The following is an 18,225-nucleotide window of genomic DNA, read 5'->3' as shown; positions in this document are numbered from 1 at the left end:
TACGAAATGCGCTTCATCATATAAAAAAAAAAACAATAGTGTAGTGAAATCAGTGGGTACAACCAGAATCTTTAATATTGAAATCAACAATACCCACACCATACAACTAATTGTAACATGGATTTTCTATTAGCCAATCACACAGTTTTATTTTGGAATTTAAAAATGATGTGGATGAAGCAGGGAGGGAATAATAAATAAAACTTTTGAGGTCATTCACTTTGTGAGAGTTTCCTGTTCTTGCTAGCCCATGCCTTGGGATGTGGATGTTTGCATTACTTACAGTATCTTCTTTGTGAACTGCGTCCTGGCAACACATTCCTTACCATTCTTCCTAATGCCAACAGCAGAGTCATGGAGATATCAAAAACTATTAGTATTCTAAGCCTGGTAAACAAATACAGGCACCACTATATGTTCTGCCTAACATATTCCACAGATTTTTTTATGCCACTGATATCAGCAGAATAAACAGGTATCTGACAAAGCAACCAAAATATGACATACAGAGCATGTTACAACCAAACACTACTCTCAGTTTACACATAAGGTACAACAATCTTGAGAGCTTTTCTTCCAGATTTGGTTATCTTTTTCCCAGTTCACTTTCCCATCAACATGAAATTTGGCACATTTACTTTCTATACTGATTCACAGATATGTACAATGAAAGAGTGTTAAAAAATTGAGATTACACACACACACACACACACACACACACACACACACACACACACACACACACAAACACACACACACACACACACACACACACACACACAGGGAGAGAGGGACAGCAATGTAAAGGTGGGAGGAGGGGTGGGGGGAAGATAATGTGTTTTCTGTCACACCATGCAAGGATGTGGTAGAGACAGTATGGGTTGCTAACGGCAGTTTTGGGAAGCTATACTGTGGGAGGGGAAGGGGAGAAGAGAAACTGAGAAAGGGAAAACAATAACTGCACAGTGCACTGGGAGTGTTTGGGTGTGTGTGTGTGTGTTTGGGTGAGTGTGTGTGTGTTTGGGTGTGTGTGTGTGTGTGTGTGTGTGTTTGAGTGTGTGTGTGTGTGTGTGTGTTTGGGTGTGTGTGTGTGTGTGTTTGGGTGTGTGTGTGTGTGTGTGTGTGTGTGTTTGGGTGTGTGTGTGTGTGTGTGTTTGGGTGTGTGTGTGTGTGTGTGTTTGGGTGTGTGTGTGTGTGTGTGTGTGTGTGTGTGTGTGTGTGTGTGTGTGTGTTTTTGGGTGTGTGTGTGTGTGTTTGGGTGTGTGTGTGTTTGGGTGTGTGTGTGTGTGTTTGGGTGTGTGTGTGTGTTTGGGTGTGTGTGTGTGTTTGGGTGTGTGTGTGTTTGGGTGTGTGTGTGTTTGGGTGTGTGTGTGTTTGGGTGTGTGTGTGTTTGGGTGTGTGTGTTTGGGTGTGTGTGTTTGGGTGTTTGGGTTTTTAATTGTATTTTCGTGTTAGTGGTCATGTTTATGTAATGACGTCATAGGTGCCATATTGGAGTCGTAGTGTATGATTGCTTCTGCCATATTTGTGATGTCATGGATCAAAGTAGATGGGTGTAATTGGACACTTCTGTATTTGTGACTGACAAGACAAGGCATGGGAGATCTGTTTCTGGGATAATGCTCGAAAGGAAATTTTAGGCTGTGCAGGCCTCAGTGTGACCCTTAGTATATTCCTTGCAACCACATTGTTTCCCAATATTGTTAGCTGATGGAGTCTCCTTACAATTCCTTTCCCCATAACACACTGTATCAGAAAAAATCTACCTTACACTCCTTCAAATTCTTTCACCACCACCACTACTAGCACCACTAGTGGTATCAACTGCAGTAGTAGAAGTACTGCCAGTATTAACTTTTAGTTCATAGTATTATTCACTGACATTGCCAATTGAGACACCCAAATCATTGTAATACTATTTGTCATATTAAAACTTAGTTTCAGGAAAATATGATACAAAAAGCGTACAGTATTTGTGAAACCGTGGTCCAATTTAATAGAGGGCCTGATGGAACTAATCAGATCAGGTTCAATAAACAAACCAATAAGATCATAAAAATGTCATCAACGAATCTTGATCTGGTGAAGGGTGTGTGATTCTGGGTGGTTAGAAAGGAATCCTCTAGGTGGCATATGAATGAACTGGCAGAACATGGTGCCATACAAATGCCCTTTGATGTTCTGTAGATTTGTTTGTAGGCGGTGCCTTCAATGGAGAATTGTGGGTGAAAATCTAGTTGGTCATGGCGACCAGGAAGGGGCTGTAGGTTAGGAGAGAGTCAGACACTGGGAAAGGTACTGTTCAGTAACAGAAAGCCATGGGTGTTGGAGGATGTAATCATAGAGGGTGACAGCACTGACAATGATGAGCAGGGTGCCAAATGGTAAAGGAGCAGGAACTGTGAAGCTCAGTGAAGGAAATGATTGGTGTCTTTTGTGGCAGGGTAGGTTGAAGATGAGCAAAGATTCCATCTTTGGGAGCACATTAAAAAAACGCACACACATAACAAGCTTTTCTAAATTGTGCAAATGGAAACTCTTCGTACAACATATCAGTCATCCCCATAAACCTCAACGTCCACTAGTCTGTATGCTCCACCCCACCTATTCCCTACCTTGCTCTCATTCTAGCACTGCACACACCTATCCCACAACTCCACCCCCCCCCCCCATGCCCCACACAGCCTCCAAGCACTGCACCTAGCAGCCCTATTCTGTCCCCACATGTCCTTGACCAATACCACAGGCAGCACAGCATCACCTCCACCCCTACCCTGCTATCCCTCACTTCCCACCCCACAGCACCTCTTTACCTCTCACTCCCACAGATTTCTACTCACATTAGATGTGTTCATGGCCTAGTGTTGTTCTGTATTTCATATGAATTACTTTGTGCAAAAGCTTAAATATTTGGCAGTCAATTCATTCTACCTACCTGCAACCTAAGGTCTCCTCAATGTGTTGAGTTGGAACGCATGCTTTGTATATCATTACTCTATCCTGACATTTCCCGTGTTTGATTTTAATTTCTCTGTTCTTTGGAAAACACAACTGAAGCAACTGAGTTTTGTTTGTCACCATTGGTCCAGTTCAGATACAACCCCACATGAAAAGCCTGAACAGCAATTGCTCAGTTACACAGCTTTGAGCTAATGGAAAAACAGATACATTTACAATACAGATGTAACACATGATATGAAGGTGCAATATAGTCCTCACTTCCGTAGTTATTCCAAAAAGAAGTGATAAGAAGATTGGTACAGTGAAGGCATGTGTGCTATATCTACAACTACTTGCCTTAACCAACTGCTGACATTTTGATATCAATGCACGAACTACAATACCACTAGAAGAACGAAGAACCTGAATATGAGCACGACACTACACACACTGAGTTCATAGAAAGAAAGGTAAGTGAGAAATTCGAAGCACAAAGGTTTTCTTCTTTTCGGGGGGGGGGGGGGGGGGGGGGAGGAAGGTCCTACTTGACGCAGACTTTGGCAGCTGACGCTAACAACAACCTGACAAGGCTACTTTTATAACATGACATTGTCTAGCGTGAGTGTACATTTGTGTTTTCACTGCTTCTAGAGAAACTCTCAAGATGAATGATTCAGAGCAAATGACATCTTTACAGTGTCACAGGAGTGTTTTGATCTAACTACATGAAACAAATTACAGCGCTTTGATGAAGAAAGAAATGAAGGATATATTTTCAAAACCAGCTCGATGAGGAGTGAATTTTCCATAAAATGTTGATTGCCACACACTGGAAAACTGAAAATCCTGCTAATCTCAGAAAAAATGAATCAAGGAGTGAGCTCTAACAGTAACTTCAGCATGTTTTAATTTGCCTGACGCTGACAGTGACATTCTGCTATAATTACTTCTTTTATGATCACCAAACCTGTAAGCATATGTTGTATGTTACAGACGTGTCATACTTGAGCCCACACAGTTTAACTCTGTGATTATATTCAGATTTAAGTAATTTATTTGATACTAAATATTTAGAGTAGTAATGTGAAGATCTACTGGTTAAAGAGCACTGCAAACATTCCAACACTCTGTAGTTAAAACTATAACACTCCTTTTTTTCCTTTTAGTTTCAGCATTACCACCATTTCTTTTTAGGGTTGTACATTACACTACCAACTGCTGTTTCATTTAATAGTATTTAAGCTTCTCAAAGGATTTCAACAACTCTTGGTCCCCTACCATTTCCCTATGTTTAATAGATTCTGAATACCTACTGACAAAACAAAAACAGATCAAGAACGGTAGTATTGCTAACAATAACTTTGAGGGTATAAAACCAATTAGATGAACAATAGCAAAAATTATACACCAGGAAAGAAATATTGTAGGTCGTGAGTTTAGATTTCTCCATCATGCACCATGACGAATAGACTGCCAAATATTGTCTTTGCAATAAATCCACATATATATCCCTCTTGTCTGAGAAAGCAACACTGGTCAACTTAAAAAAACTGACCACACATATAGCATATGATCAATTCGTCCAGCAAACCATTCAACTGATCTACAGTAGTAGCTAAATCATCTGCACTCTATCAAGTGGAGTCCACTCATATATTACTTTATCATATCCATTAATAATACCTCTTTCTAAAAAAGGAACAAATCTAGACATTAACAACACACCGAACTAAATCTCAAAACAGAAAATTAATTTGTAACAAGTGATTGCTAATGTCACAACTCAAGAACATTTGACAATTTCCTAGTAGACAGCAAACATGTGATCATTGACTACTGGGATGCCAACATCACACTAACATTAAGCTGCAGAAATTTTGAAACATATTAAATATTAGAGAGCAGCATCATATACTACAAGACACCAATCCATTGCAAATATGTTGCACAGCCAACACTCACAACTTCGTTTGGTCAAGAAGCAAAACCAACAGTCAATACCAAATTTTTCATCTGACAAACAACAGGACATGTAATCTGCTTGTTTACACACCACACTGCACAAAGAAATTAATGAAACAATGGTAAAAAATACAAGAAGCTATTTACCAAGGATTCTGGTTCAGCATATATTTCACTCTTCTCTTTTTTCACCCAACTAGTTCCCTTGCAGTCCATGATTGCCTTCCTAAGCCACTGAAAAACAAGAAAGCAAAAGTTATATGTTTACATTGTTATTATTCGACATAGTGCACAGGCAGTATTTTCTGGCTGCAGCAAATGAGTCGATGCATATGAAAAATTTAAAAATGGCTGAGGGACAAAGAACCTGACAAAATGAACTGATTTACAACTTGCTGGTTATGAGGGCTCTGAAGCCTCAGTGTCATTAATGGTAAACAAAACTCAATTTGAGAGAAAAGAAAAACCCCCACACAGTGGAAACAAATGACTTTCAGTTACTGCTGTTACTTAGTAGCATTTGCTTGTGGTAATCAGTCTTTTTCTGAATATGGTAGCTGACTTTCTTTTTCCACATAAATTTCTAAGTGTCATGTGAAGCAACTAAGATAAAGTGAATTTACCAGACAAATCTATTTACTGTAGACAATTTTACATATGAAGAATAAAAGATTAAAATTAGCCTTGAGCTATATCGAAGCCTGTTAATGTATCTTGCAAATTCCTTAATATATAGAATAATGTAAGAGGTTTATAATTATGTTCTTAACAACATATGCAAGAACAGAAAAGAATTATTTCTCAATCATACTGGCTGCATTTTCAATCAATCTATAAACCCATATTTGCTCATGGTATTCAGAAAAGCAGAACATGAAAATCCACCCATACAGACAGTACTTTCTTTTTTTCAGTCAGTTTAGTATGTATTTTTAAAAACTGTTTTCTTATACAGTGATCCATATTCAACGTTATCAACTCAATATAGAGCAATGCTGCAATCTTTACCCACACTGCTGCCTGCACGTTGCATAGAAAAACAAATGATTCTTGACTGTCAAGATTTAACAACGATTAAATTCCTCTAACAAGACTTAGTGAAATTACTTTCTCATAAGCGTACCCATGACAATGTTCTGTGGTTTTCGTATGCTTTTGTCGGTGGCAATTACACATACCCATTAGGCCTTACAGAGTCAATTACATTCCCATATCCTTCCACAGATTGAAACGTGCACACTACTACAAACAGCAGTTAACACTATTTACTGAACTATGGAGCACATAGGCACATTGAAAATCCACGGAAAACGCAACGTAATGAATTCCCTCTACAGCATTCTCTTTCATACCAACATAACCAATCCCTGATACTCTGTATTAACGTATACTAACGAATCTGATGTATCGGCAGTACAACTGTTTGCGCTACAACCCGGGCGAACTACAGATCAGATTACAGTGAGCTCTTACTGTCCCTATTCCTTCCTTCACAAATATTGTTACCGAACTTCGCATGCACAATACAAGTAAATATAACAATATGAATGCAGCGTGTGTGTGAACTTAATGAGGGCCTTTTTTCGTCCATGACAAAGTATTTCACAATGACCTTCACTTTCTCTAACCACCACAGCATATAGACACTTTTCCGGTAATTACAGACAACACATCAAAATATCTGGCGGTTCTTTTGCTAAATCACGGGAAACATTTAGCAATTTTATCGGACAGTACGAAAACAGCAAGCACATTACATACCCACGCGTCGATCTGGTGTTCTTCGTAATTGCCGAACAGCGCAGGTACGTAATGTGCGCTAATATGTTTGTCTAAACACTAGTCACCTCCTGCTCGCAATGCGGAAACACAAGCTCACTGAAAATAACAAGTGTTTGGTTCTGATACACATAACCTGAAATAATTACTTACGAAATACTAAGGCTATCTGAAACCATAACCAGAAGCGCCAAGGATGATACAAGAATTAAATGTGGAACAAACTTATCGTTCAAATGTGCCCAATAAATGAAATTAAACTAATATTATAATTGTACGAACAGTTACTATAGCATCATTACAAGGCATTGGCAAACTACTTCATTCGACGCAGTTAGCTGTAATGATAATAAAAATTAAGTATTGACTTAGTACCACACTCAATATGTGTCTTTCCGTGATTTCCTGTCTCCACCATCAAATCACTTACATATTACACAGAAAACGCAACACAATACCATACAAACCATGGAGGTAGAATAAGGGGAGATGGCGCTACAGACTTGCGCTGTAAGTTGTTTTGAAGCCAGTGGGCGAGGCCTGCCGCCATCTTGGATCCCCCAAAACATTAGCAGACGAGTGTTTACAATTGCTTCTTGTTCGTTATTTATGTCGTGTGCACGTGATATTTGTTTTATATAGTAAATGTTACTCGGTTTTAGTGAACAACACAGCATAAGGGACGCAACTTCAAACGTTTTTCTGGTCTTAAATGCGTATTCGATACAGTAATACGTAAAAATGTTACGCTTCTTGCCTCAGTACTGTAATTCCTTTTTGTTTATACACTTAGAATAACCGAGAAGAGACGTATGTGCTATGAAAAGCGTGCTTTTGTAATCCATTTCTATTCACTTTCATTGTGTTTGTGTCGATAATTGATAAAGCCAGAACTCCAAAAACAATGATTGATAGTTAAGAGGCACCGATTTGTATTCGTTGCATTTTCAAGTCAAATGCAAATTTTAAATGTTCACGTTTGCAAGAAACTTACCTTATTTCCTTTGGTGTCCCATAGATGTATGCAGCGATGATATAAACAAGCCAGCTGTCATGTCAACAAAGTGAAAAATACGTTAAATTACGAAGGAACAGAACTGAATTTAAGATTGTCAGGCCCATTGCAATTTCCACATCTGCTTTCTTTTTAAATTGTACCTACCAAATGACATTCATTGTAGCAAAGAACAGAAATTTACAGGGTAACACGACAACACAGTGATTAATGTATTGATTTAAGCCTGGACTTCGATAGGGAACTTTGCTTTAACAAATATGTAACCATTTAAGTACTTATAATTTAACCACTGTAACAGGTGTTCCACACATTTTACTGAAGATTTAATTAACTACATGTAGTTACATTAGTTTTACATTAAATTATTGCATTTTAAAACATTAGTCCCCATTTCCAGGATATTTCTTGCCAGGACTTTTCAGTTACTTCAGAATAACCACACAGTGAAAACCAAGTGTAATGCTCACTTCCAGACAGCTCTTCGCCTTGGATTGATAGGAAATCTAAAGTTAAATCACAGAAATAAAACCATACTGTAAAACTTTACAATGCATCAGAATTTCAAGTATATATAAGAAAATAGCACTTAAATAAGTCCACTTACGAATGAAATGTGGTTTGTTTAAACTTTAGACTACAATCAGAACGATTAGTACACCCGTGAGCGACGCAAGCCGGCATTTTTTATCAAAACACTTCACGACTACACGGAATCAAACCACCAGAAGCGAATGTTTTGGGGTAGCTAACATGGCGGACCTTCTCTTGGATCGGCTTCAAGTTTGTGACGTCATGACAACTCCTCTTATTTTTACCTCCATGATACAAACGCATGACACGAACTACTAAACTCTACGGTCGTCTGCTGCTGTGGTCAAAGTCAATCAATGCGGAAGAAGGAACCTACTAAGGAGGTCGTTCTAACATTCTTGGAATCAGAGCTGCATATCTGCTAGGAGAAAATTAAAGTCATTTGTTGGTTAATTTGGGGGAGAGGACCAAACAGTGAAATCATCGGTCCCATTGCTGAAGGAAGTCGGCCGTGCCTTTTCGAAAGAACTGTCCTGGCATTTGCGTGAAGCGATTTAGGGAAGTCACTGAAAACCCAATCAGGAAGCCTGGACTCGGGTTTGAACCGTGGTCCTCCGGAATGCGAGTTCATTGTGCTATAACTGCGCCACCTCGCTGTTTCATGAAAGTCGTACGGGAAACTGTGTGTTTTTTATTAATTTTTTCATAGTTGCAAGTATGGTTTCGAAATCTACAAATAATTCTACAGTATTTGTGGATACTATGGTCACACAATTTAAAAAACAAAAACATTGTTCACCCAATCCGCTATATTGCAAAGCTTCAACTAAAACAATATTGCGAAAAATATATGCTGTACTTACTAAATTTTAAAAATAATACTACTAACGAAAACAGAGACTCTCATGGCTTGAAGTGTAATGTGGAATGCATGATTTGTCAGCTTAATACTGTCTTAAGGAACCATCTATAAGATTTTAAACAAATTTAATTAAAGCAATGCTTTATACAACTTTAGCATTCAGAGAATCCCTCATCCCTAACTTCAGAGCATATCAACATGAACAAAAGTGCATGTCTGAGAGTTTTCTTAAGTGAATAGTGCTGTACGTGAAATAGTTTGTAGTGAATCTTCATTCATGATTTAAGCCCAGTGCATATGTGCAACTAATATGACACCCTAGATGATGGAATACTGGAATGACACCACAGTTAAATGAGTAAAGACACAGTTTTCAGTTACATCAAAAAATGGTTCCAATGGCTCTGAGCACTATGGGACTCAACTGCTGTGGTCATTAGTCCCCTAGAACTTAGAACTAGTTAAACCTAACTAACCTAAAGACATCACACACATCCATGCCCGAGGCAGGATTTGAACCTGCGACCGTAGCAGTCGCACGGTTCCAGACTGCGCACCTAGAACCGCGAGACCACCGCGGCCGGCTCAGTTACATCGCAAAAATTAAGTAACATTTATCTTGCGACATAAAGTTCAACTCGATTCTACTTTCTACTCCACTTACCATTCCCACCAGTGAATTGCGTCATTTGGCTGCATTCTTTTGACTGAATTTCAAAGCACCATCACTGTAATTAGGTTTCCATTTCATAAAATTGTCTTGTGTGTGATGCACATTCTGGAGTACCAAAAACGTTTAAAGACCTGTTGTCAGCAGCATTATTACAGATCCTTAGCTGTAGGGAACGTTCTTTTTCTGGAAGTACAAGAACCATCACCAGAAATACAGAACTTTAGACAAATAGGTTGCTTAAATTATAGATGGCTGAGCCTGAAAATAATGGCAGTGAGATTTCTGGGGAAAATTTAAGAGTATATCGAAAGAATAGGCTAACGAGAAATTCGTTGCAATAGACAAAAAACTCAAAGCCACCATGATGGCAATAGAAGCTGCATGTGAGAATGTTTCGCTTCAACAACAGTTTCCAAATCATACTGTACTCATTGGGGGAACTTTAGTAATTCAACAATCAATTAGGAAAATTACAGTTTTGTTAGTGATGGGTGTGGTAAGACACCCTGTGAGACATTACTAAATGGCTTCTCTGAAAACTACCTAGAACAGACAGTTAGGAACATCTCTCATGATGAAAATATATTGTTTCTAATGGCAACAACAAACAGACCTGACCTCTTTGAGGATGTCCATATCAGTGAACATGATATGGTTGTGACAGCAATGACTTTCTTTTATTTATTATTATTTTTGAATTTATCTGTTCCAGTGATCCATGTTGTGACACTATCACAGGACATGGAATGTGTCAATTTTATAAGCTTTTGGCCAGAATTTATGGTAAAACACAAAACAAAACAAAAACAGTGAACAGTCACTTAGGTCCCACTACAAAAAAATACATTTTAGAGATATACAGAGGTTACAAAACAAAAACAGTAAACAGTAACTTAAGTCCTACTACAAAAAGTACATTTTAGAGACAGATAAAGATTACAAAATAATAAGTGTTACAGAGAAATAGATATTACAAAATACATGTTTGCAATAAAAATATTCGGTATTACAAATACAAATTTGGGCATACATTTGCAATTTACCGTACAAGAAATGTTAAACACTGTAGTTCAATGACTCTTCTGTTGTATAAAATGATCCTTGCAATAGGAACTGCCTTAAGGTTTTTTGAACAAGAGATCTTTATCTACCAAACACTTAATTCTTGAAGGGAGGGCATTAAAAAAATCTTACAGCAACTGAAATGGACTCCTTTCTGCACCATACTTAGATTTAGCTGTTCATAGTGGATATCATGTTTCTTTCTAGTATTGTGACTGTGATATGCACTATTCAGCTTAACAGAGTACTAACAAAGTAGAAAGAATAACTGAAACAAGCATATATATACACTGCTTGTGTCTGTGTACATGCGGATGGATATGTGTGTGTGTGTGTGTGTGTGTGTGTGTGTGTGTGTGTGTGTGTGTGTGTGTGTGCGAGTGTATACCTGTCCTTTTTCCCCCTAAGGTAAGTCTTTCCGCTCCCGGGATTGCAATGACTCCTTACCCTCTCCCTTAAAACCCACATCCTTTCGTATTTCCATCTCCTTCCCTCTTTCCTGATGAAGCAACCGTTTGTTGCGAAAGCTTGAATTTTGTGTGTATGTTTGTGTTTGTTTGTGTGTCTGTCGACCTGCCAGCACTTTCGTTTGGTAAGTCACATCATCTTTGTTTTTAGATATATTTTTCCCATGTGGAATGTTTCCCTCTATTATATATATATATATATATATATATGTGGAATGTTTCCCTCTTTTTTATTTATATATATATATATATATATATATATATAATAGAGGGAAACATTCCACATGGGAAAAATATATCTATATATATATATATATATATATATATATAAATATGTGTGTGTGTGTGTGTGTGTGTGTGTGTGTGTGTGTGTGTGTGTGATGTGTGTGTGTGTGTAAGTGTGTGTGTGTGTGTGTTCAGTAAACTAGATAAAAAATCAATAGTGTCATATCTCAATGAGGAACTGAAAGTTTAAGCACAGGGCAGCAGCATGTAGAAGAACGCTGGCCCAAGTTTAAAAGAATAGCTGAGCATGCACTGGATAGATATGTACCCAATAGAACAGTTCATAATAGGAGGCACTCTCTACAGTATACAGTTACTGTAAAGAAACTGCTAAACAAACAGAGACTACTGTGTAATTGATGTAAAACAAAGCATAGAGCTGTAGCTAGAGAATTGCCGAATAAAACGCATTTGTCTGTCAAGAGATCATTGTGTGAGGCTTTCAATGGCTGCTGTAGCAGAACATTGTCAAGTGTTCTGTCAGCTGCCTACGTCGAATATCGATGCTGTGACTTTGAAGTGAAGCTGTGAAGGAATAAACATAGCTAAACCCAGACCAGGCAGACCTCACGTACTGATGGGCAGGAATTGCCAGGCATTGTTGTCAAATAATATTTCACAAAACCCAAAGCAATTCTGGTGGTATGTAAAGGCTATTAGTAGCACAAAAGTTAGTGTCCAGTCCCTAGTGAATGAAACAAGAACTGAAACAAAGAGTAGCAAAGCAAATTCTGAAATGCTTAACTTCGTTTTCAGATTTTCCATTGCAAAGAAAAACCAAGGAGAAATGCCCCAATTTACTCCTCATATCACCGGAAAGATGAGGGAATAAGTACTAGTGGCAGTGGTGCTAATAAACAGCTGAAATAGTTATACTTGAATAAAGCTCGAGGGCCCAGTGGAATCCCTGCCAGATTCTATACCGAATTTACAGCTGAGTTAGCCCCACTTCTAACTAAAATCTGTTGCAGATGCCTCAAACAAAACATGGTGCTTAATAGTTGGAAGAAATCAAAGGACACACCCTCTGTAAGAGGCTGGTAGAAGTGAACCACAAAATTAGTCTCCAGTACCCTTGACATCGATTTGTTGTAGAATTTTAGAACATATTTTGAGCTCAAACAGGATGAGCTGTCTCAAACAGAATTACCTCCTCCATGCCAGCGAGCAACGATTCCAAAAATATCGGTCATGTGAAACCCAACTCATTCTTTTCTCACATGACATACTAAAATCTTTGAATCAAGGCAGTCAGGTAGATGCAGTATTTATTGATTTTCGAAAAGCATCAGACTCAGTACCGCACCTGTGCTTGTTATCAAAAGTACGTTTGTATGGGGTAAAAACTGAATTTTGCAACTGGATTGAGGAATTTTTGGTAGGGAGCATGCAGCATGTTATTTGGATGGAGAGTCGTCGTTAGGTGTAGTAATAACTTCACATGTGCCCCAGGAAAGTGTGTTAGGATCTTGCTGTTCATAGCGTATATTAATGACATTGCAGACAATATTAACAGTAACTTCAGACTTTTTGCAGATGATGCAGTTATCCATAATGAAGTACTGCCTGAAAGAAGCTGCGTAAATTTTCAGTCAGATCGTCATAAGATTTCAAAGGCATGTAATAACTGACGACTTGCTTTAAATGATCAGAAACATAAAACTGTGCACTTCAACATGAAAAAGCGTAATATCCTATGACTATAATACCAATGAGTCACAGTTAGAATAGGCAAATCATAAAAATACCTGGGTGTAACACTTTGTAGCGATATGAGATGGCTTAGTCGTTGGGAAACCAGAGGGTAGACTACAGTTTATTGGTAGAATACTGGGGAAGTGCAATCAGTCTACAAAGGAAATTGCTTACAAATCAGTCATGTGATTGGTTCTAGCATATTGGTCAAGTGTATGGGACCCATACCAGATAAGACTAACAGGAGAAATTGAAAGTACACCGGAAATGGTCACAGGTTTGTTTGATCTTTGTGAGAGTTTCACAGAAATACTGAAGAAGCTGAACTGCACAATTTGAAGATAGACATAAACTATCCTGAGAAAGGCTACTAACAAAGTGCCATGAACCGACTTTGAATGATGACTCTGTAAATATATTACAACCCCTTATGCATCGCTCACATAGTTATACTGAGGGCAAGATTACAATAATTACAGCACATGCAGACGCGTTCAAACATTCATGCTTCTCATGATTCATGGGAATGAAATGGGAAGAAACACTAATAACTGGTATTTGGACATACCCTGTGCCATTGACTTCAGGCTGTCTTACAGAGCATAGATGTAGATGTAGGTACACAGGAACTGTCTACAGTTGTCATTTAGTTGTGCCAAAAGCTAAAATAAGAATTAATCACTATGTCTAAATCAATGAACATAAGAAATTGTTAAAGTCTCAGAAGAGTGGCGTGTGTACAGATTTATCTGGCACCTAAAAAGATTGTTTTCTGAAAATGTTTGGCACTACATGAAAAAAATTATACTTTAGAAACCTGTTATTTTATTTTATGTGTGTTTACAACAGCTGCTCACGGAAATTGGTAGGTTGAGTACAAGGTGAGTACGCAGCAATTCTTACAACATGATCTGTGTGTTCTTAGTTAAATTATTTCAATAGAAGCATATATCAATTTCCTACTTTCGAAGCTGTTCATAGTCAAAGTTTTGAGATAGCAGATATGAGCACAAATGGTTAATATATGTGGTGGAAATGTATCGTATCCATGCTCTCTGGTACATGGGTAGGTTCTGGTTGTGTGTAAATATGTGAAATTGAATTACTGCAGCTCATTGAATTCTAAAAATGTTGAAAATCAATGCAATATTGGAAAATGTATTCAGATCATAGTACTGGCGACATACATTTGAGCATCTATCCAGTGAATTTCAGAAAGGAAGTAACAAAGGTTACTGATGGCAATATACTTTCAACTTTACTCTAGCTTTTAATACAGCAACATGGATATTCAATGTTACATTATATTATAGTGCACCTAAACAAAGCATAACTCCAAAATTTATTATAGAGTAACATTAATGTTTTGTCATTTTTAACTGACATTGGGTGCAGGGATGAAAAAATATTAGCTTTCAAATGTGTCTTCTGGTCATAGTAAACAGCATCCAACAGAACATTCCGGAATTAAAAAATTTGTATTTGGGGACATGATATAAATATTGGGGAGATGACAGGTAAATGCCACATGTGAAATATTGAAGTGTCATTTGCAGTTTCACTAGAACTTATAATGCATCTTTAATATGAGTATCTGATTTTTAAATAGTGTCCAATATGCAGCTCCACAACTATGCAACATTTGTTCTTGTTATTCGAAATTGGTTCACAGATAGAAATTTTATTATGATTGCTACATCTGTAAACAGCATCCTTCATCTCATTTAAGTACCCTAAAACTGTATTTCTGAGGACACTGTAGATGCACTATAACGCTGACATGCCAGTATCTTTCACCTGCAGTTTCAGGCAAACTGGGTTTGCATCCAAAATTTGTCTTCCTCATCTTTAAATGGAGCTTGGTACATGATTCAAGAAGTACTCAACATTTGTTTTTGTAGTTAAGAAATGATTTATAAAACAGTTTTCATGTTTTAATGGCAATACTTTTAATGGCGAATTTGTAATTTCCATTTAATTCCTGTCTGAAATCTGTTTTGGTATCCTTTGCATATTCTTTCATGTGTAATTAACTCTTGACTCAATCAATTCGAATGCCACGATCTGTACTACTACATAATACCTGCCTAAATAATTTCAGTTGACACTGATGCTGTATAGAAAACTGTGTAACTACGCAGAAATTGTAGCACCCCGATTACTGTGGCATCACTTAAGTGAAGCCACTTTTAACTATTTCATAAAAGGCAAAGTCGTTTTAACTATTTGTCACTACTTTCCTTCACCCACACTAATTAGTGTCAGAAGTAAATCGAGCAATTGCCATTATGGTTTCAGTGATTCTGAAGCTAGTATGCAGTATTGGTAGCTTTGATATTTATACCAGTGTATTAGGATAATATGCAGATTCAGTTTTACACCATACCAAAGATCTCTACAAAAAGTGTCGGTTTTAGTACTGTTTGTTGTGCTACAGCCACAGGAAGTGGTGTGTCTGCCAGTCCAACTGGCACTTATAAAGACTGATTTCTAAACACTATGTTGCAACTGTATAATTGCAAATAAGTTATATTATAGCCTACTTAAAGAAAGTAATAATTAATTTTATGTGCATTTAGAAAAATATCCTACATATTCTTTCAAATGCAGAGAGATAGTTGTGAAAGTTTGATCACAATAATAATGTTACTGTACTTAAGCGAAAAAAAAAAAAGAAAAAGAGATGTGGAGCATGATTTCATTATTGGTGAGTACCAAGTAACTTTGACAACATCATGGGTGCTTTTATTCCAAACAGCATGTGCCCTGACTGTGACTATGTGGTGTGTATTTTGACAGCAATATAATATTAACTTTCTACATTTGGGGTTGCTAGCAATGGAACGTTTGACCACTGCAGTTGTGGGCATGTCATTGTTCATTTATACTGTTGATGATGTTCCATTATATGCTGCACAGTTAAGATTTCTGTCTGAGTAAGTAAGTATTATTGTATAATTAATGGAATGTGATTTGTAGTTATACATTAGCGCTCTCATTTCTACAAATGGTGAAACTAAATACAGAACTGGCAGTATATTCGGATTTTAGGTTTGGCAGCTTCAATGCTCTCAATCCTTCCCACTCCAATGGCCAGTGGCGCCCGATATTCCAAATATTGCTTTTCATAGCTCTTACATGCGCCATTCTCGAACTTGATTGCTTCCCATTGAGGGAAGTCTGTGTCAACTCAGTGTCGAACTATAGCCACAATGTTGAGAGAAAAGTTGTAACTACCATGTTCAAGTAAGTAGGTGTGAAATGGCTAGTTCTTCATATACATTCCTTTCTGAGGTAGAGATTGTAGAGCTTTTACAGAAATCTTAGAGTGAAAACCGGAACAACAACGATTTCCATGTCAATAGTCTATATAATGACAGTGATTCATCTGAGAACAATTCGAGTAAAATGATATGGAAACAGACCACCCTGAAGAGATTCAAAAAATATCACACAATGAAAAGTTTTGGATTGTAATGCTGATGTAAATATGCTTGCAAGAAAGTGGACTTCTTGTTTTAATGTATATCCTAATTGTTGGTCAGTGACCTTATTGTTTCCACAAAGAGTGCAATTCTCTGTGGCACACTCGCCACCAGGTGATGGCGATTTAAATATGAGTGTACACAGATGCCCTATGTCTCCATTACAGAGTACAAAGCGTTAGACACTGACCTAGTGGATTCAAGGAAGGAAGTAAGGAGGTTTCTGGTGACAGTATAACTTCAGATCAAGTATACTTTTTAATAAAGGAAATGAACGATATTCGAGAGATTAAGTGTAGTTTTTAACAATGCAAATGAATTGTATTAGAGTGTCTTTAAGTGCACCTGCACAAAACATAATTCCAAATTCGTTACAGAGTAACTTTAATATTTGCTCCTATTTAACTGCTGTGGGGTGCAGGAGTGACTTGCAACCAATGTGATGCCACAGCAAGTGGAATAACAGAAACTGTATGCATTTTCAACTGTGGGTAATTATTATTATTCTTGGATTGATTTAATTTTGTTTCAGGAAGCGATTAATAGCATTCAAAATACAATTATTTCATGTAAATATCATGTTAATAATTGTTACAAGTAATGTACATATTTACACTGAAAAGTCACATGGAACTGCGATCCTCAGGAAAAAAATAAGAAGCCAAATGAAGCTTAAATGTCCTCTTTTTAAAAAGTGCTAACAATGACAGAAAACGTTAGATGTTGAAAGAAAATAATTGCGTTAAAGAAATGTGCAAATTGCATTAGATGAATATTTAACTGCCCATTTTCACATTTTTACTTCAAATTAGTTTAGAAATAAAGTCCAGGAAGGAATCCAGAAGGTAAAGTCACACTCAGTTTGTGCTTTGTTCCTCTCTGAGTCTGTGTGTTTTCTTAAATTGTGCGTTTACTGTAAGCTTTATACTGGTAGAAGAAAGTCTATGACAAAAGTTCATCAATCACTTTTATTCTAATTTGCTAATTTCAAATAAGAATACTCCACTTTCAAAAGTTTCCTTATGTTGAAAAGGTACTACAGCCAGTTATCGATTTCTACATAAATACATATCAAGCAGGTGTACAAAATTTTTGTTTTCTTTGTTCACAAAATTTGTTTTCTGATGGTACTTTTGTGATACTTCACCACATGTTTCCAGTAACCTGCTCATTATACATCTGTTCCCTAAGTTTAAACTGGCACATTACTTCTCTGAAGTTTCTTATAATGAGAAATGAGAATCATAGATCTCTACGTACTTTAAAGAAATAGTCTATAGGCAAGATTTCGATCTAACCTGTTCTTTATTTACCAGTTTCAACAGCTAAGTTGGTCACCTTCAGACCATTAAAAACTTGTTCAGGTCTACATCATGTTCCATTGTGCATTCATCACTCATGTGTTATTCACATTTGAGTAGAGATCGGATTGCACATTCCACACAGGCTTGACAAAAAGTTCATTG

At 37.3% G+C, this 18,225-nt stretch overlaps 1 protein-coding gene across 6 annotated transcripts in view; it reads right to left on the bottom strand.

Annotated features, from left to right (window-relative positions):
• LOC124554185 (zinc finger protein 723-like) overlaps positions 1-8,579 on the bottom strand; it is a 97,858-nt gene extending 89,279 nt beyond the window's left edge. For all 6 annotated transcript variants that reach the window (XM_047128254.1, XM_047128255.1, XM_047128256.1 and 3 more), the window contains exons 1-3: positions 8,530-8,579; positions 7,057-7,148; positions 5,050-5,136 (exon numbers count right to left, since the gene is read on the bottom strand). In XM_047128254.1, coding sequence (XP_046984210.1) covers positions 5,050-5,118 — 69 coding nt within the window. In that variant the 5' untranslated portion in view covers positions 5,119-5,136; positions 7,057-7,148; positions 8,530-8,579. The remainder of the gene's footprint in view (positions 1-5,049; positions 5,137-7,056; positions 7,149-8,529) is intronic.
• Positions 8,580-18,225: the final 9,646 nt, after the last annotated feature.

This window comes from Schistocerca americana, chromosome 11 (genome assembly GCF_021461395.2).
Source record: "Schistocerca americana isolate TAMUIC-IGC-003095 chromosome 11, iqSchAmer2.1, whole genome shotgun sequence".
Classification (NCBI taxonomy): Eukaryota; Metazoa; Arthropoda; class Insecta; order Orthoptera; family Acrididae; genus Schistocerca; species Schistocerca americana.
Note: the sequence above shows the minus strand (reverse complement) of the source record. Positions and strands in the feature narration are given on the sequence as shown.